The 27,594-nt window shown below is 36.4% G+C and overlaps 1 protein-coding gene across 2 annotated transcripts in view; it reads right to left on the minus strand.

The window, feature by feature from the left end:
• Positions 1-20,094, minus strand: part of LOC134527466 (gamma-aminobutyric acid type B receptor subunit 1) — a 262,732-nt gene extending 242,638 nt beyond the window's left edge. For both annotated transcript variants that reach the window (XM_063360161.1, XM_063360160.1), the window contains exons 1-4: positions 19,701-20,094; positions 9,150-9,248; positions 4,972-5,106; positions 1,678-1,848 (exon numbers count right to left, since the gene is read on the minus strand). In XM_063360161.1, coding sequence (XP_063216231.1) covers positions 1,678-1,848; positions 4,972-5,106; positions 9,150-9,248; positions 19,701-19,838 — 543 coding nt within the window. In that variant the 5' untranslated portion in view covers positions 19,839-20,094. The remainder of the gene's footprint in view (positions 1-1,677; positions 1,849-4,971; positions 5,107-9,149; positions 9,249-19,700) is intronic.
• Between the last annotated feature and the right edge of the window lie 7,500 nt (positions 20,095-27,594).

A 27,594-nucleotide genomic window follows, 5' to 3' on the forward strand; every position in this document is an offset into this window, starting at 1 on the left:
AGAGTAGCTGATTAGATAACTAATAGTCATATTACCCTAGTTTAAAAGTTTACATTTAATTTGTAAATTTTTAAAATCATACTTCAGAATGTTCTAGCATTTTATTCCTAAAAAACCGTTCTGGAAAATTTTTACATGTTTTGAATTTAGTGACCAATTTGGATTAAGCTAAAAGTGGTTTGCTTTTGATTATTGTACTATATAAATATTGTATTAATATTAAAATTTACAAGTTCATACCAATAAGTATTTTTTTTTAGCACAATTGACAAATTTTCAGACTCGGAAGAAAAGAAAGACAGGGGACGTAACAATCTGGTGTCTGCCCGAGAGACATAGTTATTTTTTTGTTATTGTTATTGGGAAAATTCCGCATGTAGACAGGTGACTGCACAGCTAGGAAATCCTGTCGAGTAGAATGTTTGCAGGGTGCTACTTCAACAGCCAATCATGATGAACCATGCCTTGGTGGGATGTGTCACTCCAGAAAGTCATGGAACAATGATTGTATTTGTTAACCTAGGGAGCTGACCTTGAAGCTGGTGGGTCTGGTCATTTACTTCTATGGTCAGTTGGCCTGCGGGGCTTCCTCACTCTGTTTCAACTTGGTAAAGAAAAGTAGCTGCATTGTCGAACTAGTCGTCGTTATGGGAAGACAATTTAATGCTCGCTGGTCCGGGTTGGCCGCAAATCAACTTCTTTCAAAAATATAATTAAAAATTGTTTTGACCAAGAGCCTCAGAATTGACCCACAATGACCACACATTTTTGTGCAGCAATACCCCAGAGGCCTTATACCCTGGTTTGTACATGCTACTAATGTAGTAGGGGAATTTTACAGAAAGATTTTTTATTTATCATCTTCATAAAATCAGTCAGAACACCATAATTCTCACGAAACAAACTGAGTGAAATCAAGTTTGCTGCAGTTATTTTGGACTGTGCGAGGAAATTAATTTTTTCAAGCATTGTTTGCAAAAAATGAATTTTAAAAAACATTAAACATATTTATTTACTTTAAATAACTCACTGAAAACCAATTCTAAAGAAGCAACTTAAAAATTTCAGTAAAACATTTTTATTGCATACCAACAATATCCACTATTCAATAGTGTTATGAATTGTGACTATTCTGGGTCATAATTTAATCAGGCCAACAAAAATGAACAATAATTACCATTCTTAATTTAATTTAGTACACTTGGTGGTGGTGGTGGGGTAGACAGAAGGGGGGAGGGGCGGGTGGGTGAAGGAAAATAAAATTACCCTCCAAACCTTTAGATGTGTTCCACAAAACCAAATTAATTTTGGGCCATAATTTAGAAGTTAAAAGCTACATTCACAAATTATAGTCGAGCAATATTTATCTATAATAGTTCAGCATATACCTTCCAAATTCTCTTCTGCAAATATAAAATGTATACCAGGAATGCTTTTGTTGGTGGGATAGATAAATTTACTCATTCCGAGTGCACAGGAAGCATTTGTACTTCTGTTGGCACACGGCACTAAAACAAATATAATGTTATTTTTAATGTAATTATTTTAGAAATATAAAAATATATGAATAAAGTTAAACATCTCAGAAAATATAAAAAAATTAATGAAAATATCCTAAGTATTGAGAGGGTTAGACGAGGAGGGTAGTGACATGTCCAAATGTAATAACCTACTGACCGATATGAACACTTCCTCGGCTTGCTGCAGAATGGCGACCCGGGACCAGCCGAACTTCTCCATCAGCTTGATCCTGGTGGGGTTGTGCACCGTCGCGGACGGGTGCGTGCGGAACAGAGTGGGGAACCTGTTGCGGTCCGACAAGGCCGGGGAGCTGGCTCCGTAGCAGAGCTGGGGAGCGACACAGCCCTCTGCAGTCACCAGTCATACTTGATACACTGCAGACTCACACATGCACAATAGTTCCCTCAGGACTGTAATATAGACCAACACAATATTGTAGCTGTGCTCTCATGCTTCCTGTAAAATAAATATTTTGAATCATACATAGACACGTAGACACATTATTACACACACACAAATGCATATACACAAGCACATTAACACAAATACACTGGAGGGAATCACGGAAGGATTTTACATTTGATTTAACTATGTACTAATGAAAATCAAGAACCACCTAACCCTAAAAAAAATATGTAAGAAAACTTTTTCAGAAGTGTTGAAAGGTTGGATCCTCCACTATTGGTGGGCTTTGGATTACGTGAGTAGCAATTCCAGTGCTACATGCTTGCCAACATGTAATAGACAGTTTCTTCACTGCCATTTGAAGTTGTGTACTGTTATGACATTGACCTTGTAATTTTTTTTCTCTCTCTCACACACACACACACTCCCCCCCCCCCCCCCCCCCCCCCCCCGGTTAAGCTTATTCATAACCCTGTCATCACTCGGAAGGGCAGTGGCGTCGAATGCTGCTCACTCCAAGACTGGTGGGTAGGCCAACAGCACGGCAGCCATAAAAAAAGGCTTCATTCCGAAGAGTGTTTCACAGTGTAAAAAAGTGTTCTTACCAAGAAAAGTGCCACGTGATCGTATGGATGACTTTTGTGACCAGGTGAACGGTGAGAGAAGAATGTTCTCTGTCCTGTCTTGGGCTGGGGCTAGTGCTTATAAAAGCCCCCTGTCTAGCTCTCATGTCAGCAGAAGCTCACAGACCATCAAAGAAGACTACAAGCCATGCCGAAGCTCCAGCCAGTTGCCGATCCACGCCGTTACGCTGCTCCAGGTGCCACTTACGAAGATTGGACTTGGTATGACATCGTCACTTGTTGAAAGTTTTGAGATAGAATTATTTCTCGAACCCCAGGTGCGGGTGATAAAATATTTCACAGACACAGTGTGATAAAAATATTTACAAGTGTGGTTGTTGTAAGACTTTGTTTATTAAAGAAGCCACTCCGTAAGAGACATAACAGTGACAAGAGACATAAGCACAGGGCTAATTGAGTGGCGTGGATGGTAGCATAGCTGTTGTGCACAAGTCGGCAGTTTAACACCTGTAGCAGATTTTCAGCATTAATATTAATTATTATGTAAATTGGTAATATGGGGCTTTATAAAATATTTTATTGTAATTAATGCTTGTATTGTTTTTAGAGTACTTAGTGCTCTTCAAGTTGTATATGTAAATTCATTATTTTTCAACAGCCCTTTTGCTTAATAAATGAGTCCTTTAATGGTAGTCTTGCCCATGATTATATATGTGCAACATGGTAATGCCCTTTTGGTTTTAAGGTTTGTCTTTATGGCATTAATTATTTAGCTTTGCCGCTTTATCGTAAGAGAATCATTTCTCACTTTATAGAGAACTTTTTTTCAAATTCTGTAAAGGCTTTCATTATCACATTCTTGTAAAGCAATAAGCCATTTTGAGCTGATATCTATGTTGTTAGGAATGAGTTTTTTTATTGTGTTGCAGTATTTTTCCTGAAATTATAAGCAGTTCCTTTGGTAGCACAGTCAAAAACTCGTAATTCTGGTATACAGGTTACGTCCAAAAAATGTACACACACTTTGAAATGTCATAGAAAATTTATTTCCACAATATCTATTATATGTATAGTTACGTACTTGCAGTGTTCGAATAAACGTTGTGCCCGGCTACAACGACAACTGTTCCTCGCACAAACATAAAAAACAAATATCCTGGCGACTGTTGCAAGTAGTGAGGTGCTACTCTCCAGATGACTTTTATTACTCCGAAAATGATTATTCTTCAACGTAAGCGAAAGTTAAGTAAATTATAGATTAACATTAAAAAATATATAAAAATTACTGGCAATTTAAAGTTCATTAATATCTACTTAGTTATTGAGAGTTTATATAAAAACATTCCTACCCTCGTCCAAGTCCGTGCCTATTCGGGTCCGCCCGGGCAACGTCTGTGGCTCTTTCAAGTAACATGATATTTAAATTAAAGAATACATGAGTATACTGCACAAACACTGGGGCAAAAATGAATGAAAACAAAAGGTTTACAATTAACATTAAACTTAGCAAATTAGGGGGTCGCCGCACTGCTTCTAAGCGCCCTCTTGTGGTAGTTCGTGGCGCGCAATTCAAACACACTACTACGTACATGGCGGTACAAATGCCAGGGAAGGGGAGGAGGATGTTGGGGAAACGGAGACTGACTAGGCTCATGGGGCGAAGCCCCGGTTGACGTCAATATTTGAACAATAAGGGTTGCCTACTGAAATATTTTAAACTTAAAAATAAATAAAAAAAGATTAATTCATGATAAAACAAAACAAGTACTACACAACATACCATCAATGCAAAAGTTAAACAAAATATACAAAGTTACATTGCAATGTTTAAATATATAAAAAAAATGAAATCATAAAAAAATGCTTAAGTATGTATTGGACAAATATCTAATAAACTTATTCCTTTTTATTTAATCATACCCTAACAAAGGTTTGTAAGAATACCTGTCAACCTTTGTGTCTTATAGTTAGAGACAAGTCCACAGTGTTTGTGAAAGTTGTAAATATTACATTTTACACTGTGAAAGCACTGAGAGACAAAATTAGCACGTAATCAGAGGAAAACAACATTAGGAAGATAAAAAAGATATATTCATATTGCTTGCAGACATTTATATTATTACTATGGAATGCCATTAAAAATATAACAGCAGCATCCGGAAATGAACATGATGAATTTCCAACCTTGAAGATATTAATTTATGTTCTCAACTAAGAAAAATATATTGCATTTATACAAAAAAAACTACAAAACAAGCAACACTGGTGCAAAACAGGGACAAGGCTAGAATTCAATGATGGGATATGAGGATCAAGTAACTAAGTAGAGAAAGGGCACTAGCCACACACCATGTCCTCTCTCCATGAAAGCCGGAGGAGACATAATCCGACATAACTCCAAAAACAGAACCTTTCAGAGAATAAATAGTTTTAAGATAGGTATACTTAAAGTACAACTCACCACTACAAGATTCCACATCTTAGCAGCCTCCGCGACCGTTGTACAGACAGTGCTGCAGCCAGCCAGCAGCATCAGTTTCTGGGGCTTGTTGTACAGAAGGTTGTACATGACTGAGGCACCCAGTCCTGGCTCACACTGCCATCATCACACATATAATCATAATTTAAACCTCATTCTACAGCATGCTGTACATGACAAAAACAGAGTCCCTGCTCAAACTTTCAACATCACACTCACTTTGACGACCTAATTACATGTAATAATCACTTCCGAAATCTCGTTGTACAGGAAAATACACATGGCCAAGGCTACCAGACATTGTTGGCACTACCAAAATCATTACAACAAAGTACATCATCATCTTAAGCTTATGTACATGGCTTAAGCCACCAGACTCGGCTCACACTGGCGACCTAATTACACATAATATAAATTTCCTAATTCTATCTTTTTTTTTTTTTTTCAAAAAAAGGAAAAGTAAATGAACCAGTCATTGCATACCCAACAAAATTTTGTTTATTTCCTAGGTAGTTAAACATGACCACATCACAGGATTAACTGACAAATTGAAGGTTACATAAACAAATTTTTAATTTCATTGAATAATTAATGTAAAATTTATGCTTGCACATGTATGACATGTTAAGGCGTGTGTACAAAGTACTTGTCACTTGCATAGGTGCTGAGGTGGTGGAGAGGTAGGGGCAAAAATTACCAACAATTTTTTATGAATCTAATAATGATTTTCTGTAAACATTTTTACCGTTTGTATAAATGCCAATATGTACTTGTTGGGCTATGTTGTTAGAGCATTGTGTGATACAATTTTTCCATTTTGGCTAATTTTGTATAGATATTTACCTATATACAAATAGCAGATCTTTTTGTTTGCCCTACTCAAAATGGATCCCGAAGTTTACAAATAATATATATTTGAAGCACTGATATCTTGTGTCAGGAAAGATGAAATTTTTTCTGTTGTCAGCTCTTTCAGAAATCTGACAAAGACATTTAGATGAATCTGTTTTCTCTGCAACTTGCCCTACATAATACAGAATTTTACTTTTCACTGAAAACTTGACTAAAATCTAGCTCAAAATAAAGTGAAGGCTATAATTAACCTCCGGAAATATAGGCACTTAATCTGACATTGTTTAGACTCAATCTGTGTATTCTCAGTGATATCAGATATATTTTGTCTTTCGCCAGACTAACATTTCCAGCTTTTTTTGTCAACTTCCTATTGTTTCACTCTCTTTCCTATTCTTTTCTGGAGTTATATACATATTATTTATTACTAATGTAAATAGTAGTAATTAATAAAACTGTAATAAAACCTAACTGGGCTATCCTTTACGAACCTAGTTCTCCCCACATAAGTTCTAACAATATTTAAATCATAATTTTATCTATTGTATTTACAGATAAGTGAATTTTTGTAATAAACTATGTTTTATATAAATAAAAATTTCTCATATTCACTTGATACTATTCGATGAAATGAATATATATTTTTAATCAAGTTCAGTTATTGTTTATCACATATTTTCAAACAATCACCTCAGTAAAAGATACAAAAATACTCAAATAATTTTTAGTGTTTGATGTTTAAGAAAAATTAGAATTTGTATGAAACTATGGGAAACAATATGGCATGCACAGAACAAAACCACAGTCTTGGCACCACCAATGAGTTTCCTTCCTCAGTCATTTACCACCGTTGGCTTTGCCCACGTCAGAACATACTTTACACTATCTTGTGGGGTTGCGTTTATAATCGGTTGGCGAAAATGTTCTTCTGAAAATGGTGATCCGTAGATGAGGATGATGATTTAACTTCTGCATCTGTAGTAGCATATGAAGCCAGCTGGTTTCCAAGAGCTTTCATTATGCTTTCCAATCTAGTTTTGTTAACATTAGCCCTGGGTTCTTTGAACAAAATGAATGAATTTATGATTCATCAAAAAAAGGTGGTAAAAATTTTTTTTTGCTCTACAGTTTTATTGATTTTCTTTGAAAGGGATCGTAACAGAGTAATTGATCAACATCTGTTTTATTTATATTGTAGTCAAGTACAATTCAGGTCAGGTTTTCTGAGAAAAACAGCTCTTCTGTTTCCTGCCTTTTTGCAAAATCATCTCTAATATAAAATTATACACGTTATAAAATTATATAAAAATTATACATGTTTAGACGTAGGTAAAATATGTTTGAAATATATTTGGTAGGTTTTGAATGCTTGCATACAAACCTGATGTGTCGGAATAGTCAAGATGATAGTTCATACAAAGAATCAGAACTGCAGTTGTCAGCTTCCGAACCAGAAAAAGCATAAAATTTGTCACTCTTGCAATACCTTTTCACCATTTCCAATACAGCAAGAACCCAGTAATTCCCCTGGCATGATGCAGCATGCCCGAAGCCACTTCACACGTACAACAGTACAGGCATGGCATCTAGTGGCAACCCATAGAACTACGACTGTGGAGAGTGTGCGTGACAATCCAAGCTCGTTTCCTGCTCGAGCAAGCACATATCAGTTTGTGTAAACATCTGCTCGAATGAGACTCGTGTGCCCTTCATTGTATCAAAATACTATGATCGAGCTGAGCTCAAGCATGGACCCAAATGTGTTAAATGAACAGATTATTTGCATTTAATATGCAACTAAAAACTAAAAACAAAATGCAAGCTAGCAAAAGGTTGCTAGAAATTAAAGTTTCTTTACTTCCAGCACTGTTACTGTTTATTATGTGACTTTCGTGACCTGTGGACCCCCTGGTGTAACTCGACTAAAGATTGTAAAAATCAGTCATCACAATAGCCATCCTCATTCATTAAATTAAGATTATATAATTTGAATAATATAATGATTATAATGATTGATTTATTAATCATGAAATTGAAGTCATTAGAGAATAGGCCTATATAGAAAGATAAATTGAAATCTAACTTTTTCGGAATTAATGAGTGGCAAAAACCCACCAACTCATTGCAATGTTCAACATATTTTCACCGTGTGAAAAATCCAGGTTGGAACCCACCTGAAAGGAAATGGCACACAAATTGCTTAGGCGGGAGGCAAATGATCTGACTACTCAACAACTGTGGTATCATTATGATGAGTAGGGTAATGACAATTTATTGAATAATAAAACAAACACATGATTTAATTTAACTTGAGAGGGCAGATAAGTACCTACATCATTTAGAATCCATCTATTCTTAATCAAAACTTTTAGAACTTGGGAAAACTTATCAATTAAAAGTTAAGTCTCTTGAAGCTGCGAGATATTAGCAACTGCGCTGGAAGCATATGTATCCAGCTACACTGCAAGTGGGAGAGGGGACAAGATGCCGGACAGAACTGAACACAAACCTGACACTTAACAACTCACAAACATCAGTCACATGATGACGATGACTGGTCGGGAGGTGGCAGGGCAACCACATAAATTACAAGCTGTAGATGCCGGGATATAAGAATACCAGCACAAAATTAAATGGTTACAAAGTAAAGTTTCCAAAACTTCTCAATATATTTGGGTTGGTCAATAAAAAAAATATTTCATAAAAGAGTTACAAACATTTGTTTGTTTTCTTTTGTTAGATACGATGCCAACATAGGGAAAGAAGCGAAACCCCAGGGCAGCAGAGGTAGTGGTGAGCACGGTGTTAGGCTTGCTCATGTACAGCTGTGGGCAAGCAGGTGATACCAACAGGCGCACTCTCGACAAAGGCAGCACCTCTCCATGCAGAGCAAAAACTACAGTTGAGGCAAACCTACGTGGTGTGGTTGAAAACTATGCTTAACCTGATTCAAGTACCATGCAATAGTTAAATTAATTTCTCGATGGTTATGATTAGGTAATTACGACTAAGGATTTTGTGTTAGAAAGCTAGCAAATATTTGAAGTGGAATTTGCTGATCTGCAGAACAGTAGCTAAAGTGTGCTGCAGCTGAAGGAAAAGTCAAATGTTTTCTCGAGCAAGAGCTTGGTATGGATGGAGAGGGACCATTATTTCTCTCATTTTTAAGTACAAATGTGTCATGTGAACGTGCCACGGGCACAGCTACGGCTCCACAGAGACTTGTGCAGGATTGCCACTTACTCCCTACGTACACCTGCAGTATTTGTACCATGATGCAATAATTGTCGAGGTAGAAGCAGACGTACCTCACTGTCATTCCAGTGCAGCTTGAGCGTGAAGCCGGGCAGCAAGTCCTGGCGCTCATTCACGTCCTCCAGAGCCAGCGTGGCTGCTGGTTCGCATGCCTGCACACAACACACACTTCTCTTGTATCAGCTCTCAAACAAAAAAACAGTCGTATTAAGTAGAATTTTGAAGAAAGACTACCTATTGTAGCGGTTACCATGGCGTGACTTCCGGAAAATATTTATATAGTTTTTATTTCATGGTCCATAGACACCAAAAACATTGTAATCCCACAATTATACACACACATTCACATCACTTTTTAATAGACACGATAACTGCCATAATTTTGCACATATCACTGTCAAACTGATACAGAAATATAGTAATGGAAAAATCTTGGTTGAATTCGTAATTGAGCAACATTCGACCAAAGGGGTATAAATGGGAAAGGTTTTGTGAAAAACAGAAAAATCACCATAACTCTCTTAATATAACAAATATTTCATCTGTATGAAGTTATTTTATAACTCATTAGAGTAATACCAAAACTTTTGTCAAAATAATTTTTATATGACCAACCATAACTGCAAGGAGTGGAGGGAAAAAAAAATTCTGATTTTCCTTAATAAGTACACCATCAAATATATTTTGATTATTTGTAAATCTTATAAATACTATCTAAAACTTTTTTCTGAAACTATTTTTGATAAGATTGTTGCATGTGGCGGAAAATCGTGTTTAAATATAAAAAAATGTTATAATTTACGTACCTTGTAAAGATTGAATCTATTTACTTATTCAGAATTTTACGTAGATTTCAAATATCACTTGTAAAATGTAATTAAATGCTCAAAAATACGTGCAATTTACGTTAGAAGTGGAAAACATAAATTACTAAAAATTGTAAACATCAGTTTAGCAATTGTATTAAAACCTTTTTTTATTAATCTTTACAATCTCGGGCTTGATACCATTAGAAAGGGCACAAAATTTGCTAAAAAAAAACTGTGAAATAAAATTTGTGGATATTTACCTCCCTTCTTTATAAAAGCAAGTTCTTTATGAAACAAGTGGTTAAGATGATTATAAATCAGTTTTAAGCTTAATTCTGTGTGTCATATAAATACATACAACAGACAGAAAGATAATTTTTAATATTTCTGAACTTCCTGATGAAGAAAAAGAAATAATTCTTTGGATGATCGATGGATTCAACCTGCATTCAAACTCAAGTATCTGTTCAGAACACTATGCATCAATCGTTAAATATTACGGGAAGCTTTTAAAAAGTGTTGTAACCCAGCAAAGAAACACAAAAGGTCTATAAAAAAAAGTGGCATAAGACCTATATCTCTTCAAATGGCCAAAAATGTGAAAAGGAAAGCTGGTGTTTTGTTAGTTCGTGAACAAACTGTGTTCCAATTGTAGGATGAAGTTATTTCAAGAAGAAGAGTTTGAAAATTCACAGAATAATTCTAACGAAGAGGAAGACCAGACCCTCACATGCTTACACCTACGAAGGAAGACCTTAGTGACACTACACCATTTCAAAAGGAAGATTTGAATTTAAGGATGAGTACTCTTGATGTATCACCCTTAAAACCAAAATGACCTACAAAGCATTCAAAATTAGTATATGGCAAAAGAAAGATAGCTGAATTAAAAAATGAAGTGAAATCAAAAGTAACAGCAGTTTTAAAGCTACCAGAAGATGAATTGCAGTCTGAAGGAAGTACTGATAAAGACTTACCAGAAGAGTCAGTTATTAAGAGGAATACAAGTGACTTAAATTTTTAATCAGATGAAAGAAAAATTGAAATATGCAACATTCATAAGGGAGAAGTTACACATTTATTAAGTTGCACCTAATTCCTGGTCACGAAAGAAAATTTCAACAGAATTCAATGTTTATGAGTACAGTACCTAGAAAGAAAATCACACCAGTTGGTGAAAGAAAAATTAATTCTTTCAATAAATCCTGAGCCTTTGCAAGGTCAAAACATTTCTGCTGAAATGGTTGAAAAAGTTACCAATTTTGATCAAGCAGATGAAAACAGCAGACTAATGCCAGGTGCCAAAGATAAGGTTAGTGTACACAAAAATGTTAATGAACAAAAGCACCTAATACTCTACAATCATAAAGAACTACACACAGTATACAGAGAGAAATTCCCTTGTGATAAAGTAGGATTTTCTAAATTCTGTGAGCTGCGGCCAAAATGGTGTCTCACAGTTCATCAGCCAGGTACATATTCGGTCTGTGTTAGCTAAATTCACCAGAATCCAATTCTTCTTTTAAGTGCTATGAATTTAGAAAAATCAAAGCTAAAGGACCTTATCAATTTACTGGTATGTGATAGTGAATACCGTGATTGCATGTTAAGAATATGTCCTAACTGTCCAAATTCTGAAAAAGTACAAGAATACGTCAGAAACATTTTTACTGACATTGATGATGAAGATGAAATTCAGTTTTCACAATGGGTAACTACTAATCGCAGCCATTTACAAATGTTGGTCCTTTCTTTATGTGAGTTTATTGATCAGATTCTGAAGAAACTGGCGGCTATAAAACCACACTCATTCGTCTCTTAACAGCAGTCAAACTATGTGAAACAGAGGAAAGAAAACATTCAGCTAAATTAAAAAGGTACTAGTTTTCATGGACTTTGCATAAAACTATTCTTTTGTTATCCAAGGAGAAATTACGTCATATCATTGGGTGCATTCTGCTTGCATATTACATCCAGTAACTTTGTACTTCAGAAAGAATGGAGAAACATATAATATGTCTTTGTGCTTTATCTCAGATTACCTTAACCATGATGTTCTCTTTGTATATGAGGTTCAAAGAAGATTGAGCTCACTAATTCATGAAGAATTCCTTAACATTAATCAAGTGGAGTATAATGCAAGAATTTTAAAAGTTTGGTCAACCTCTGCTATCACTTGGAAGAATTTTATTTAAAAGCTTTATGGACCTTTCATGCAACAAGTCATGGTAAAACAGCTTGTGATGTTGTTGGAGGAAGTGTTAAAAGGCCGGTATCTAAAGTGAGCTTGCAAAGACCATATGAAGATCAAATTGTGAAAACTGAGCAGATGTTTTAATTTTGCAATGAATATTTTACTAAAATTAAGTTTCAGCTGATCAAAGATGACACTCACGCAGTGGAAGAAAAGTTTAACAAGCGTTTCTCAAAGTTCACAAATGTGCCTGGAAGAAGGTGTTTGCACTATTTAATTCCACTATCTAAAACAATAATAGCAGCTAAGCGAATTAGCTCTGATGAAAATTTTTGTTAAGAGTACTCTTTGACTGAAAAAAATAGAGAGCGGGTCATTCTGTATGAAATCAACTCACAAAAATAAAATAATTTATTTGACCACCTCAAAATTTATTGAAATTTGGTATGAAGGTTTTCCTCATAGAGATTAAGAAAAATGCCATTTTTTTTTTCAAATATTTCAAACTGTTTCAAAATTATAGCTATGTAAAGTTTCCCAACATCTGCCAAAAAACATAACTGACATATTTTTTAATCACCGTAGCATTTCTTATAATTGAGCTAGAGATATGGGAGTGGTGTCAGTTTACTCAATTTAAATGTGCTTTCTCTTGATATACAACAAAATATACTTTGTTATATATAATAAGTGTTTTGGAGAAATAAAATTTAAAATTATAATTTTGATTTTGACAAACAGAGCATTTTTGAATTTTTTTTTTAAATTCCTTTAAATAGTTTATACTTTTGGTAAGTGATTCTCAAAATTTCAAAGTGGGTGGCTAATGGGTTTATAGTTAAAAATATAATTTTAAAAAAGGGTATTTTATGAAACTGTTACCTTACCTAAGTACTACAGATTTCTTTACTATATTACATTAGTTATGAACTTAAGATTAAATTTTTAACATTTATACATCTTAGGCAAAAGTTATTCAGAACATCATGATGTGTGATGTTTTTATAGCTTCTTCAGATGTTATTACATAAATCCTTCATGTAGGAGTGGTGGGATCAACTTTACAAAGTACATCTGTCAGTGGTATCCACAATATGTCTGGTTTTCTTGGATATGAAAATGATGATGAAGGACCAGCAGGATACACAAATGTTACTTTTAGTTCATCTTCTTCTTCATTCTTCTCCAACACATATGCCAGCCACCACTTTTGGTCATATACAGTAGTTATATATCCACTCATTTCTGTCATTTGTAGTTTTTCAGGGCATATTTGGATGGTCGCTGTTTCCTCTGTTGTATCTTCAGAGAATATTTTTACACATTTCTTTGATACACTTGAATTTACAGGAATATAAGCATGATATTGCTGTGTTCCCTTAATAGTTTTTTCTGGAATGTATACACAGAAACAGTGTTATGCTCCAAACATGGTGAAATTACTAAAAAACTTAAATGCTTAAGTTTATTATTCTCTCTGTAATAAATCACAAATGGGTGTATTGTCACATGATCACTTTCCCAGTGGAAACTTTTAGTTTCGTCCTGAATGAAAATGTTATAGTTTTCAGAGAAATTTAGGTTTACTACAAACTCAGACTCTTTAATACCTATCTTATTTTTTGTCAATAATTAATGATGACTGCTGCTTTGCAATAAAATCTTGCTTTTCTTAAATGGTCAGTTAGTTACAGAAAATATTTATAAAATTCTCATTTAGATTTCTGTAAAGTTTCAAGACTGTAACGATCAACAGACACCCACTGACGATAAGTGATATTTCCTATAAGATTTTCTTCAAAAACCTCTTCAATGATTTTGCGAATTGGGGCAACACCTGGGCATTCTGTACATTCACTTGTACAGCAATTAATGTTTGGTGGATTACACAGAATTTTTGCCAAACAGTGTTTGTATGTATTAAACTAAAACTAAAAAATATAAAAATTTTAAAAATTATTATTTAATTATGAACCCATTAGCCTCTCACTTTGACATTTTGGGAATCGCTTACCAAAAGTATAAACTATTTATAAGAATTTTTTAAAAATTTAAAAAATGCTCTTTATGAGAAAATTAAAATAAAAATTTTGAATTTGAGTGTGATCTCATAAACACTTTTTATAACAAAGTATGTTGTGTTGTACATCAAATGAAAGAACATTTAAAACTGAGTAAAATGACACCACTCCCATCTCTTTAGCTCAATTAGGAGAAAAGCTATGGTGATCTCAAAATATGTTTGTTACTTTTTTTTGGTGGTTTTTGTGAAACTTTTCATAGCTGTAATTTTGAAACCTTTGAGATATTTAAAAAAAAAAAAAAAAAAAAAAAATGGCATTATTCTTAATCTCTATGAGGACAACCTTCATACCAAATTTCATCTAATTCTGAGGTGGTCAGGTTTATACCCTGTAATTTGTATGTTTGTTCAGTTTATGTTGATGAGTGTTATATTGGGTTAGTGCTTGAAAAAGAAGATTAAGATGCAATTATTAAGTTTATGCATCCTCAACGGCCAGCTAAATTATTTTACTGGCCATAACATTGTAATTATGGTCAGGATAATTCATGCTGGGTACAATTAGTCAACATTCTTTGCACTGTTGATGTTCCGAAACTTGAGACTCATGTTGGAAGGGTGTATTATAAACAGACATCCATGAGTGAGAGAAAAATTACATCAAAATTGTCAAAATGGAACCAGCGTCTTCATAGATTACATTGATAAAGAACTAAAAGTAGGCCTACTTCAGATATGTACAAAATAAAGTGACACTGGTATTGCTAAAAAAAGCAATTTTCATGAGAACGGTTTGCAAGCTTAACTTTGACTACTGTAATTCTGTAATTTTATTTATAGAAACTTATGTACTGAAGATATGTACAGTTAACAAAAATTCTATCCACCAAAACATTTATCTAGGTGGAGTGAGAGTGAAAAGGTAAATATCCACAAATTTTATTCCACCATTTTGTAGCAAAATTTGTGCCCATTCTAATGATATCAAGCCCAAGATTATAAAGATTAATAGCAAAAGTTATAATAGGATTACTGAACTGATATTTAAAATTTTTGGTACCTAATAATTTATTTTTTCCACTTCTAACATAATTGCACGTACTTCTGGGCATTCAATTACATTTTACAAGTGATATTTAAATTCTAAGTAAAATTCTGAATAAGTATGGTGAATTTCACAATTCTACATTAATAACTGTTATTGCAAATGTAAGTTGAAGCAAGATGTGTCACTCAACTTTGGTTGCAGATTAAAAAAATTCCACCAAAGAGAGGGAAACTTTGATGGGCTTTTAATTCCAAACTAGAGCCAATATTCCCAAAATGAAAAATATGGGTTCTTATACTTGTCTGAAGAAACCATCTACCAAATTTCATCCAAATCTGAGGTGGTGGGGTGGACAATGTGTATCTTGGCTGGATGATCTAGCATGGAATGACCCAATAGTGACCATGAAATTGATGGTTCGTGTTTCACAATATAGAATTGATTAAATAGAGTGAAGGCAATGATTTTTGGCTTGAATTTAATCTATACAAGTAAATATTGATAGTAAACAATTATTGTCATAAAGCCAATAAAGGTTAGTGATATTTATTTTTTTATGCCTTTTAAATGTTGTGATTTGTAGTTGTGTTTGTGCACTTCATTTGCTATGTTCGGTGATTGGTTGTTGTGTTTTTTTCATTTGCAATGTTAGGTGAGATATTTTTCTTTAGTTTTGTGAAACATTAATTTATTAGGAAATGTAAAAACTGCTTTTTTCCCAATATGTTAGTTTTGCAATCGTTGAAGTTGTAACAACCAAGATTACAGCCTTCCTCATGCAATCCAGTAATAATCATTTGTTGTAAATTCTTGTCATATTTTAGGTTTGTCGTAAAATATTTCACCGGGTTTATTGTTTTTATTTTTAAAATTCATAAGTTTATTTTTGAAGTAATTTTTTTTGCTAGCTTTTTGTGTGGGAAGGCGTGCTGACGTGATTCTCCTTCGTTTTTTCCACGACCGAGGCTTTGTTTCACACACTAGGCGTGTGAGTCATGGTCACGGGAGTGCGAGAAAGAGACAAAATTGCTGCATCGTGGGAACAGAAGTAAGAATTTCGTGGAAATTTCTGTTGCCATGCGCCGTGATTGATTGAGAATTACGTCAGCAAGCCCAGGACTCTGCCCGCACAAAGGAAGGAAGACTGTAAGCTCAGTCATTGTTCGAGCATCGTGACGAGAGGTCGTGGTCGGGCGATGGCTCGCATAATATAGTAATGTTCTATTAAAGTACAACTTTGCGGCTACGGTCCGGGCGACACCTAACTACCTTTTATCTTTCTGACATTTTAATTAATTAGAATTTTTTTGACCGTAGTCGTAGGCAAAGCCCACAGCAAAGCGACAAAGGGTTTTGTCCAGCCGTCGCTGCCCGGAACTTATCCGAGCAATATAATGTAATTCGTAATAAGAGTCTACGTGTTATTCTCCTTTCTGGAGGTACAGTTTAATTTTTTTGTGTGCTCTGTTGTACGGAATATGGTGTGAATTTTACATGGATAAAAAAACAGGTAATACATTGAACATTGAGTAAGAATTTCTTTGTGACCTGCCACATAACCTGTATGTTCCACTCATCACCTAATTCTGAGCTAGCCAGAGGTGGTGAGTGGTGACAAAGTGATAAAAACAAAGTGAAAGTAATGGTATTGGTAGGTCAGCTAATAAAAAATAATTTATGTACACATCGTAATATGGTAGGGCTCTTGTTGAAGTCATCAACAAGGTTGTGCTGAAGTAATTACGACCTGTGCGTTCTCGCGGTACAAGCGGAGGAATGGGAGTTTTGAATGGAGAAGATTCACATTATTGTTTTGCACAATATATTGTTGAGAAAATTAAATTAAAGTACGGTACCGGTACGTACGGAATATATTTTTGGTATTGTGCTCTATACTAGAATATGTAGGGCTGAAGTGTACTTTACAAAAACTGAGAACTTTACAACATAGCAAAAAAAAAAACAATTAAAATATACAAATGTTGTATTGCTAAATATACTAAACCAGGTAGGAAGGTAGTATGAAATATAGTACCATAAATATTATAAACAAAACAATATTGTGTGGTTTACAAGAATAGATAGAATTTGGGTGTTAAAATCAATTTGAAAAAGAATAATTAAATTATAAAACATGGTATTGCAAAATATACTAAACCAGGCGGGATTACAGTATACAATGCAATACAGTGGGAAATTTATCTTCAGCATTGTGTTTTATAGTTAAATAGGTAGTGCTGTGGTCAGTGGCGTAGCCAGGATTTGTGTATGAGTGGTGTTAAGAAGCATGCCCCCCCCCCCCCCCCCCCCCGGGATTAAAGCGGGGGGTCCAGGAGTCCGGGGGTTCGGGGGTCCCACCGGGAAAATTTGGATTTCAAGGTGTAAAATAGTGCTACTTTAGCAGTTTTCGGTACTTAAATTTAAATATTGTAATGGTAAAAATCTTATTCATTTTACTATGAAATTTGTTTGAGTGATGAATAAGAAATTAATTAAAGATTTGGTGCTAAGGGGAGGGGGGGTTGAAACCCTAACCCCCCCCCCCGGCAAGGCCCCTGGCTGTGGTATATAATACGACACCCGAAAGTTGAAAGTTAGTTTAATAAAGAAACATATTTTGTGCAAAACAAGCAGGTCAATGCTCCCATCCCAAACTACCGCATTTCCACACTTTTTCCCGTAAGAATGTATGGGTGGTAATGATGTCAGCAAAACCATGGTGGTGATGTCATCAATATCATGGTATCAGGATATAAATTTCCATTACAGGTAATGTTTACAAGGTAAATATTTACAATCGCGGTAGATGCCAAAAAAAATGCTAAAAATCCGAAAATACTTTTATTCTATGCTCTTTCACTTCCTCTTTTCAAATCAACCGGAGGAGATAAGAAATTCCAAATACTTTAGGAGATATGGAATTTTTAAATTTTGAACATGTAGAGTAGTGGTATTTGCGAAAAATAATTCTAAAAATCTGAAATTACTTTTATTATATGCTCTTTCACTTCCTCTTTACATTAAAACCGGCGGAGATAAGAAATTCCAAATACTTTAGGAGATATCGAATTTTTAGATTTTCATCACAATACCTGTGAATTCAGGCGGCCACCATTGTTTCTTGTTTACGAGACGAGTATGATTTTTTTTCCGCGTAGGTGAACCGACCATTGTTGCTTGTTTACGTTTATGATTTTTTATTTTCGCGACGTAGGTAGAACGACTACATCATTTTCTACTAATGGCAAAGGAATGTACCCGCCTCTAACGTATCTGAGTTTTTAACGTTTCAAATTTTAATGTTTTATTTGTTGCGCAAGTAATAAGTAAAAAAATTACGTGAGTTCCTACCGTTCATCCTTTGTCCCGGTTTGTTAGGTCAGGTCAGCTACATTATAAATACTTTAAAACTAAACAACCATTAAAATTAATTTATAATATTTTTAATGTCTGCTTAGTTTGAAAGTATTAATAATGTAACTGACCTGACCTAATCGACCATTTTAATTAATTAGGCATTCACGAACGGTAAATCAAGACGCACATAAAGTTCTGCCATTCCCGATTACACCCGAACCATTTACCTTCGGCCAACCTCGGTTTTATTTATTAATATTTATATTTCTCTGTTTATTTTAATGTAGCTATACTAACCTAACTAACCGTCCATAGTGTTTTAAAGTGTTTTAATGTAGCTAACCTAACATAACATAACTATAATAAAAGTATTTTCAGATTTTAATAGATACTCCTAAACAAGCAACAATGTAGTCGTTCACCTACGTCGCGGAAAAAAAAATCATACTCGTCTCGTAAACAAGAAACAATGGTGGCCGCCTGAATTCACAGGTATTGTGATGAAAATTTAAAAATTCGATATCTCCTAAAGTATTTGGAATTTCTTACCTCCGCTGGTTGATTTGAAAAGAGGAAGTGAAAGAGCACAGAATAAAAGTATTTTCAGATTTTTAGCATTTTTTTTGGCATCTACCGCGACTCTACATATGATGAAATTAAAAAATTCTATATCTCCTAAAGTATTTGGAATTTCTTACCTCCGCTGGTTGATTTGAAAAGAGGAAGTGAAAGAGCACAGAATAAAAGTATTTTCAGATTTTTAGCATTTTTTTTGGCATCTACCGCGACTCTACATATGATGAAATTAAAAAATTCAATATCTCCTAAAGTATTTGGAATTTCTTACCTCCGCCGGTTGTTTTGAAAAGAGGAAGTGAAAGGGCACAGAATAAAAGTATTTTCAGATTTTTAGCATTTTTTTTGGCATCTACCGCGATTGTAAATATTTACCGTTTACAATACTTCCAAAATAACCATAGACCAATAAACGTGATTTAATTATTGTGCCTAACCAAAACATGAAAGATCATTTCTACTAAACTCCATGGAGTATTGTAATGCCATTTTACACAATGATTAAAATCAGGATATAAAAAAATTAATTTTCAAATTTTTGTGTCTTTTTTTGATACCCCCTTATCCGCAATATTTACCCATAAACGATTAATTTACCTGCCCTCCTTGCCAGCCACCTTTCCCACCAATCGGAAAGATTCCACCGATGTGTAATACATTGTCTTGATTGTCATCAACAAGTGTATAACCAAATATTAATGAAACATACAAGAGCAAAAAATACCATGACTCCATTCCGTTAAAATACTATGCTCAACTATGTATTATTTATAGTTGCATATAAATGGTATCACACCAGTTCTTTTTCATTGAATATCACACTATCTTCCTCAACAACTATAATTAGTTACTCTCATTTATGTGATCTAATTACAATTATTGACTACTTCAGTGAAATTACTAAATAAAATTTGAAATAGCGCATTTTTTCAACAAATAAATATTATTGATCGTACAGCTAAGGTCGCTTTCCGAAGTTAACAGCTAAACTAGCCCATAGAGTAAATAAAGTACTAATACAGAGATGACACTCAATTACTCAATACCATTGCAGTTCAACGTTTTTTTATTCAGAAATGTCCTAGTTGCTATACAAAAATGCAAACTTGACAAACATTAAAACGAAGTTGTTATGGCTTAAAAACGAGATAAAGTACCTTCTGGAGTAAGACTTAAGTTTCAAATTATAAGTACATTTTAATTTAAATCCAACATTGATCCTAGAAAGTACAATTTGCAGTTAATATGCTTAAAAAGGTCCCCTTCCCCATGTGTTCAGCCCAGGAAACGCCGGGTATTGCAGCTAGTCTTACATAATTAAACAAAGATTCTTCACTGTGCGACTATGCAACAAATTTCAGCCAAAATCGTTCCCATGTGCTGTGTACTTTGTGCGGGAACTGCGGTCTTCGCTGGCACTGAGCGCCGAAGGCACGCCAATGTTCACTTGATTTATTTTTCCTAACCAAATTAAAGCAAAGTGTGTTGTGGAGGGTTCCGGGTTAGGGAGGAGACCAAGTGTGTCTCAGGATGAAGCCCATATGCTCTAATCATGTAGGGTATTAGCTATGCAGGAGGGGTAGCATGCATCATGCGCTAGGAGGTGGATGGGCCAGCCATGGCAGCGATTGGTGCCATGACTAACTCCCCTCACTGACTATACTAGACTAAAACTAGATAAGTTGGATCTAGGTAAAACCTGCCTAGACACAGGGAAAACCCTGGGCTCTGACATGCGAGATGCAAAATTTCATGCATTATCGTCACTTGCCCAAATCAGGAGTCAAAAGTGTGCATACGCCATGGGGTCCTAATTGTTTATTTTAACTGCTTGTAACCACCAGAACATAAATCGTTTAAATCCTTTTTCATTGGCCACATTGTCAGTTTCAACTAGGGTGTAGTTGTAAGGAACTTATTGCATAACTTAAAAATAACATTCGCAACCACGCATTCGCGAGTTTTTTCCTTTTCCTTTGTAGTCGATGAACTGTGTGTGTCACATCCTCAGGTAAAGGAAGAAGAATTAAATAAGGAATATTTTGATTTTAGTTGATGGTGGTGGCAAATACAAGGATCAGAGGTGTGCCAAGATTACACTTATAGTTGACATCAGCCGGGGTTTCAGGTGCGATTCCCGCAGCGAGTCTAAGGAGCTATAGGTGAAAATTGGGGTGTTTTCCGGGAGGGCGCCAGGCTAGCTCTGTCGTCTAACCGTGAGTGGGTCGATCGGCCCCAGCGTGTCCCCTAGACTCGGTGGCTTGACTTGGAAAGTAGCGACGGCCAGGTTTATCCCTGCACCGTAGAAAAAAAAACGACCCGGAGTCGCGTGGGGAGTTGCGTTAAAAAAGGTATTTGGTGATTACTATAGTTACCAGTCGTGAGGAATCAGAGAGACAAAACTTGAAGGCTCCCCACGGTACGCGCACGTCCACTCCAGGCCGTGAGCTGATCAGAACTCCTCAGGGGTTGGCGTGCGGAGGGGGGGGGGGGGGGGGGGCACTCCCTCCATGCACCAAGGTTACGCCGCTCGTCTCATCTGGGTGGAGACTTGGCGCGGGGTGCGTTCCGCCATCAGGAGCCAGTACTGCGGGCTGAGGCCAGGCTAATGGCCTTTGGTCGGTACGACGTAATAATACTAATTGCTGGCAGCATATAAAAAATTGTACTATATTCTGTTGTAGCCCTGACTCGAGTGGTCTGTGTCATGGACGACTGGAGAGAGGGAGTATGTCGCTCGGAATAACAAGCAAGGTGGTCGGGTGTTATTTCTCTCTAACCTGCATCAATGCGCCCTGCAACGGATACAACACGGTGGCAGCGATAAAATAAACAACATAAAAATTTATTTGTAGCCATGGATCTGCGCTACGAATGAGTAGCCAGTTGCATCTCGGAAGTGTGTAATCAACATGGCTACAGCGCTATCCCAGGCTGCCGGCAATGGAGAAGGCAGGCAACGCGTGCACCATCAGATTAAACCGCTGGGGCCGCTAAATTTTACCGACCCGAATGCTTGGTTTCGGTGGAAGGTGCGTTTTGATAGGTATCTTAGTTTGAGCGGACAAGGCGGCTGCAACAAGACCGAAAAAAATTGACTTGTTATTGTATTTGTTGGGTGAGAAGTCGGATGACGTCATGGTGACTTTTGACAAACCTCCCACCAGGTGGACATATGACGAGCTGGTGAAAGCTTTTGACAGACATTTTAAGCCCCGGGTCAACATCATATTTAAGCGTTTTAAGTTCAATTCACGTGTTCAACAACCCGGGGAACCTGCAGAACAGTTTATCATGGCATTACATAACCTAGCGGAAGCTTTTTACTATGGGCAGCTAAAACACGAGTTGGTTTGCCACAGAATCGTTGTGGGCATGTGAGATGTGGTATTAAGTGAAAAAATGCAACTCATGAGTACTCTGATGTTGCAAGAAGCTGTCAATATGTGTCGTCAGTCGGAGTTGCAGTCATTACAATCGCTTCAGTTGCGCGAGACTCGCCTTGAGGACGTCAACTTCATCCAGCAGGGGAACCAGGGAGGAAGCTGCCAGCAACGCAGAACATTTAGTTCTGGGACTCGAGGGAACAACCGCCAGGGCTACAAGGGATTTTCAACCCCTGAAATGGTCAGCACATGTGATAAGTGTGGTCAGGCCAACTGCAGAGGTATGTGTCCTGCACAGAATATTCGGTGTTATTCGTGTGGTCACCGGGGATACTTTGCTAAGGCGTGCAGAGCTAGTAAGAAAGTCCAGCATATCAGTGTGACGTCGTACCGACGCTACCTTCAGCCGGTTCTCACCCAATCAGCGACCCTCCCGTTCGGAGCGCGCCCCAGCCACATCCGGAACGAGTCAAGTGAGGGATTCGCCACCTGACCTACGTAACAATTAAAACATAAGATTCTAATTACAAGGATATTTGTCAGTGCCATTAAATGAAATCCAGGATCTCATCAGTGTTAATGCTTGTAAACAACAGTCTTCCATGTGACTATATTTTCAAACAGTTAATTATTAGTGATAGAAATATTAAGCCCTCAGCAAACAGTTTCCAGATACTAATTTTCAATTAAGTACCTGGAAGGATGTATTATATAAAATTATAACTTTAAGATAAAATAAAGGTGTTGGCAAGCGGAACCGGGGGGGGGGGGACGAGTCCTCCCGCCCCCGCGTGGCGGCCATCTTTGGCAGTCTTCGAACACTCGCGGTCGGGGCGGACGTGTGTCCTGTGAGTAGCTTACATTTTAAGTGCACCGATAAGTCTTTATGTTCAGTAAGTAAATATATCACAACCTCGCTTTACCGCTGCTCATGTGTCCCCGGACCATTTTCGGCAGAGCCGGGCGTATCCCGACCGCCTTAACAAACACCCCGCGCAACCGCGTCACGGGTTAACTCACGGTACTGGCCGCCTCCGGTAACCATACCGACCCGCGAGACTGCCGCGGAGATTAGGGTAGTTTGAGTAACGTAATCATGTAGTGCTATGTAGTGATATGTCATAAACGTGTACCAGTGCTGTGTGTCAAACGTGCATAACGGTGCATTATTAAAATAATTCAGTCCAACTCGTGTGTAATTTCAGTGTCACATGTATAGGTATGCAGTCTCCTACACTGCCTAGGGCGCATCCTGTATTAACTCAGAAAGCCAATCACCACCGTAAGCCGACGTACCTAGCGGGGCACGCTAGGGCAGAGAACCCACGAACCTCCTGGCGGTCTAGTTCTTCCAAGCTAGCCTGGCGCCCACTGGACGACGAATCTAAAGCTACTCCCTTAGCCCGCTAGGCATTCCCCGTAACTATTCCATAGGGACAGGTGGCGGCAAGAATTAATGACTATAGTAACCAGTAGTGAATTTCAGTGGAGATAAAGGATGAAGACTCCCCGTGGGACGCACGTCCTCCCCGGCCCACGAGTCGCTCGGTACTAGTGTTTGCCCTTGGTGTGAGGGGAGGCCTCAGCGTTCTCTCGCGCCAAAGTTTCTAAAGTTCCGTTATTCGGTTATTATTTAGTTAACAATAGATTGAATGTGGCTCTAAATTCATACATTAAATAATAAAGATTAACCTAATTTGCAGATACTCTCTAAGAATTAGATTTAACATGTTTACATAAATTAAGTTTAAATAATACGAGTCACACCACAGACTGTTCGTCACTTGTTGACTGCTCCAGTGGCGAGTTATACACAAAAAAACGGGGAGGTCATAATTACGTTACACAATACTCTAATTAATTTAGGCTGAAGGCCGCAAGGGGAACACTCACAAATGTATTAAAGTAAATTCACACGTGAGTGACCCGGGCACTCCTGCGTCGCACTTTCCTTAGGTGGGGTTTTTATAAAACGTGGCGTTATTATTAAATTGTGTCTGATTTCTAATGAATTGGGGTCTAGGTGGCTGATTAATTAGGGCATGGTCCTTGATTCTACCTGTTCCTCTGGTGCTCGCCTGACTCGGGTGGGCCATGGCTAGGGGTGCGCTCCATTAGCGGGGTCGGATACTGGCGGTTGCAGGTCGGGCTTTGGGGTGGCCTTCGGTCGGACGACGTCAATGTATGCAATTTCCTTGTAATTTAATATTGTTTCTGGATTTGATAATTTTTTTGGAAACTTTATTATGTTTTCATTAAATTATTCGTGCCAGGATCGGACCATGGACACAAGACTACATGTCGTACAAAATATATTTTTATTTAATTTTAATAAAGAATTTCATATTTTTTGAGTTTTTAGGAAAGAATGTAATCGAGTTGTAAATTCCACTTGGGGTATCAATTTTACATTAGGGGCCGCTTGCAGAGTCCCGCCTCAAAACTCTTAGATTTCTCCAAGTGCGAGTGGAGTGTGAGTGGAGTTCGAGATAGAATTGGATGATATTACTCGAGATTTTTCAGTGCGTTGCACAGTCATCAAATGGAGATTCCTCGAAGCCGAGTGGAACTGTTACCACACGCCCACGGGGTAAAATATTTCTCTCGATGTTCACCGCCTTGTAAATGTAATTTTTGTCTTTGTTATGTTGGTGATTTCAGCCGAAACTAGTGATGGGATTTTCGATACTTCGATACCTCGATACTTTCGATACTTGACGCTATCGCAAAATATCGAGTATCGAAACTGTAAGTTCGATTCATTTTTTCGATACCGGAATGCTTGTTTTGAGTCGCCATCGTACAAAATACAACCAAATATGGTTGATACAACTACAGTAGAACCTCGATGATAAGTTCCCGTGTCATGCGCCGATTAATTTTGGTCCCGCCTAAAGTACTACTATATTTACAATGGTTTACTTTCCCGGAACATACACTTATAAAATCATTAATTTCCCGTTTCATACGTTTTTACGAATTGGAAAAGCCCTAAAATCACAAATGTTTTTTTCATTCCTCCTTATAAACTACGTTTTAATGCTTTTATTTTGAAAAATGTTTATTGTTTACCTTTGCAAACGTATGAAAATAACTTTATCGCACCATAGATATGGATAGTATCAGGAAGACTGTGCTCTTCGCTACTAGCATCTATGGCCAATACCACGCGAAACTAGTGGCGCAAACTAGCAATGATTATGAAAATGTTGCACGGATCTCATATTTTGTGTATTCGGTAATCTTTGAACTGAATATACCCGTTTGTTATTGTTTTCTTACGATCGGATTGTTTTGTATTTTACGTTTCTCAAGTTAAAATTTTATTGAAAATTGTTCTGTTGCATAAAGTTGTTTGTAAAATGAAACAAACAAGCAAAAATTTCTGATTTTCTTTTTACAACAGCCTAATTTTTTTTTATTTCTAATTTAGGCTTGGTGACTTCCCCCCCCCCCCCCCCCCACCCCTGTTCCGCCTCCAAGAAAGGACTTCTAACATTTTGTAAGGCCACTGTTTCTCATGTCATCTTTACTTGATTATGGACTGTATTTTACATTTCTGGTGGTTTTATTATATGTATATATAATGATGAATTCATATCTTTCATTAGTATAATGCAATTATTTACACATTATGTATTTAAGTTTAATCTGACATTGTGCTGGTATGATAGATTGAATTTATATAGTTTAAAACTAATTTATGTTATTCGTAATTGTTACGTAATGGGAAAATATTTTTCCTAGAGGTGGGTCGAAAAGTATCAACCTGTTACTTTGTCACTGATACGCACCTGTATCAGGAACGGCAAACGAGTACACTTGAAAAGTATCAGAGACTTTAGTATCAGTTCAGCATTCACCTGGAACAACACCACGGCCAATGAGCGCAGTACCCGATCGCAGATGACGGTCACTTGGGCGGAGCTTGTGAAAGGGGAGGGAGCAGGAACGACGAATAAGGGATAAAGAAGGGAAAGAATGTAGGGGAGGAAGCGCAGGGGAAGGCGTTGAAGCCTTGAAGGAGAGGCGCAAAGTGATATTGTTACAAGCAGGGCTGCCACTCATAGGTTTTTCCACCCAGATCTGGGTTTTTCCAATGGTGTTTGGGTTTCTGGGTTTTTAAATAATGAATTCCAACAATTCTAGGTTTTTTATAATTTTAATTATTTTTATACCTAAAACAATAATAAAGGTAGTAGCTACTGTATCTGTTGCAATATCTGTTTGTAAATGCAAACAAGTCTATGTGTTTCACACACAAAAATACATATAAACACAAAACTAGTTTGAAGAAGCTAAGTCGAATATTAAATTAGACACATTCTTCAAAGAGGCTTGCAGAACACAAAACCAATGCAACAATTAACCTTCAAACCAATCTTGTAGAATCAGACTCTGAATAAAGACTAACGTACATGATGCAGTTTTATAAAAACAATTACCGGTTTAAAGAATGCAGTGATGGTGTTTGTTTTGTCATGTATATATTTGTATGTTTTTTTATGATATGTGCTGGTCCAAGATTTACTTATACAGCCATTTTGCTGCAGTGTAATTTTCTTGTATTGGTTGTATTTAACCGTTTTCAGTCTTGTAAGGTAATTAATTGTTTTATATTAAAACCAGTTATGTTTATATTTTTGAATTAGTACGCAAACATTTTCAACGATAGCATTTTAGACGCATCTGGGTTTTTTACCCATGTGTCTGGGTTTTTTTGTAGGTTATCTAGGTTTTTCATGAATATCAGAGTGGCAGCCCTGGTTACAAGTCGTTTTGTTTATTGTCCTACTTCAAAGTACGCTCAGTGCGCAGTGCGTGCACCGTCTCGTTCAATAATAAAACTAATGAAATTTTAATATTAAAAAGTACATTAATACAAGATATAATATTTATATTTGTGCACCTAACAGCTATGAAAATGCAAATAAATTCTCAGTTGACACTAATAACAGATGTAATCAACATATGGACTTTCTTTTTTCGAAAACAATTAGTAACTAGTGTTTTTATACATTAAAAATTCACGATTTTATCAAAAATAAAAAATAAAAAAACGGATAGGTACATTAGTGAGCATACTATATCAATGTTTTTTCAAA

The sequence above is a fragment of the Bacillus rossius genome, chromosome 1 (assembly GCF_032445375.1).
Source record: "Bacillus rossius redtenbacheri isolate Brsri chromosome 1, Brsri_v3, whole genome shotgun sequence".
Taxonomy (NCBI): Eukaryota; Metazoa; Arthropoda; class Insecta; order Phasmatodea; family Bacillidae; genus Bacillus; species Bacillus rossius.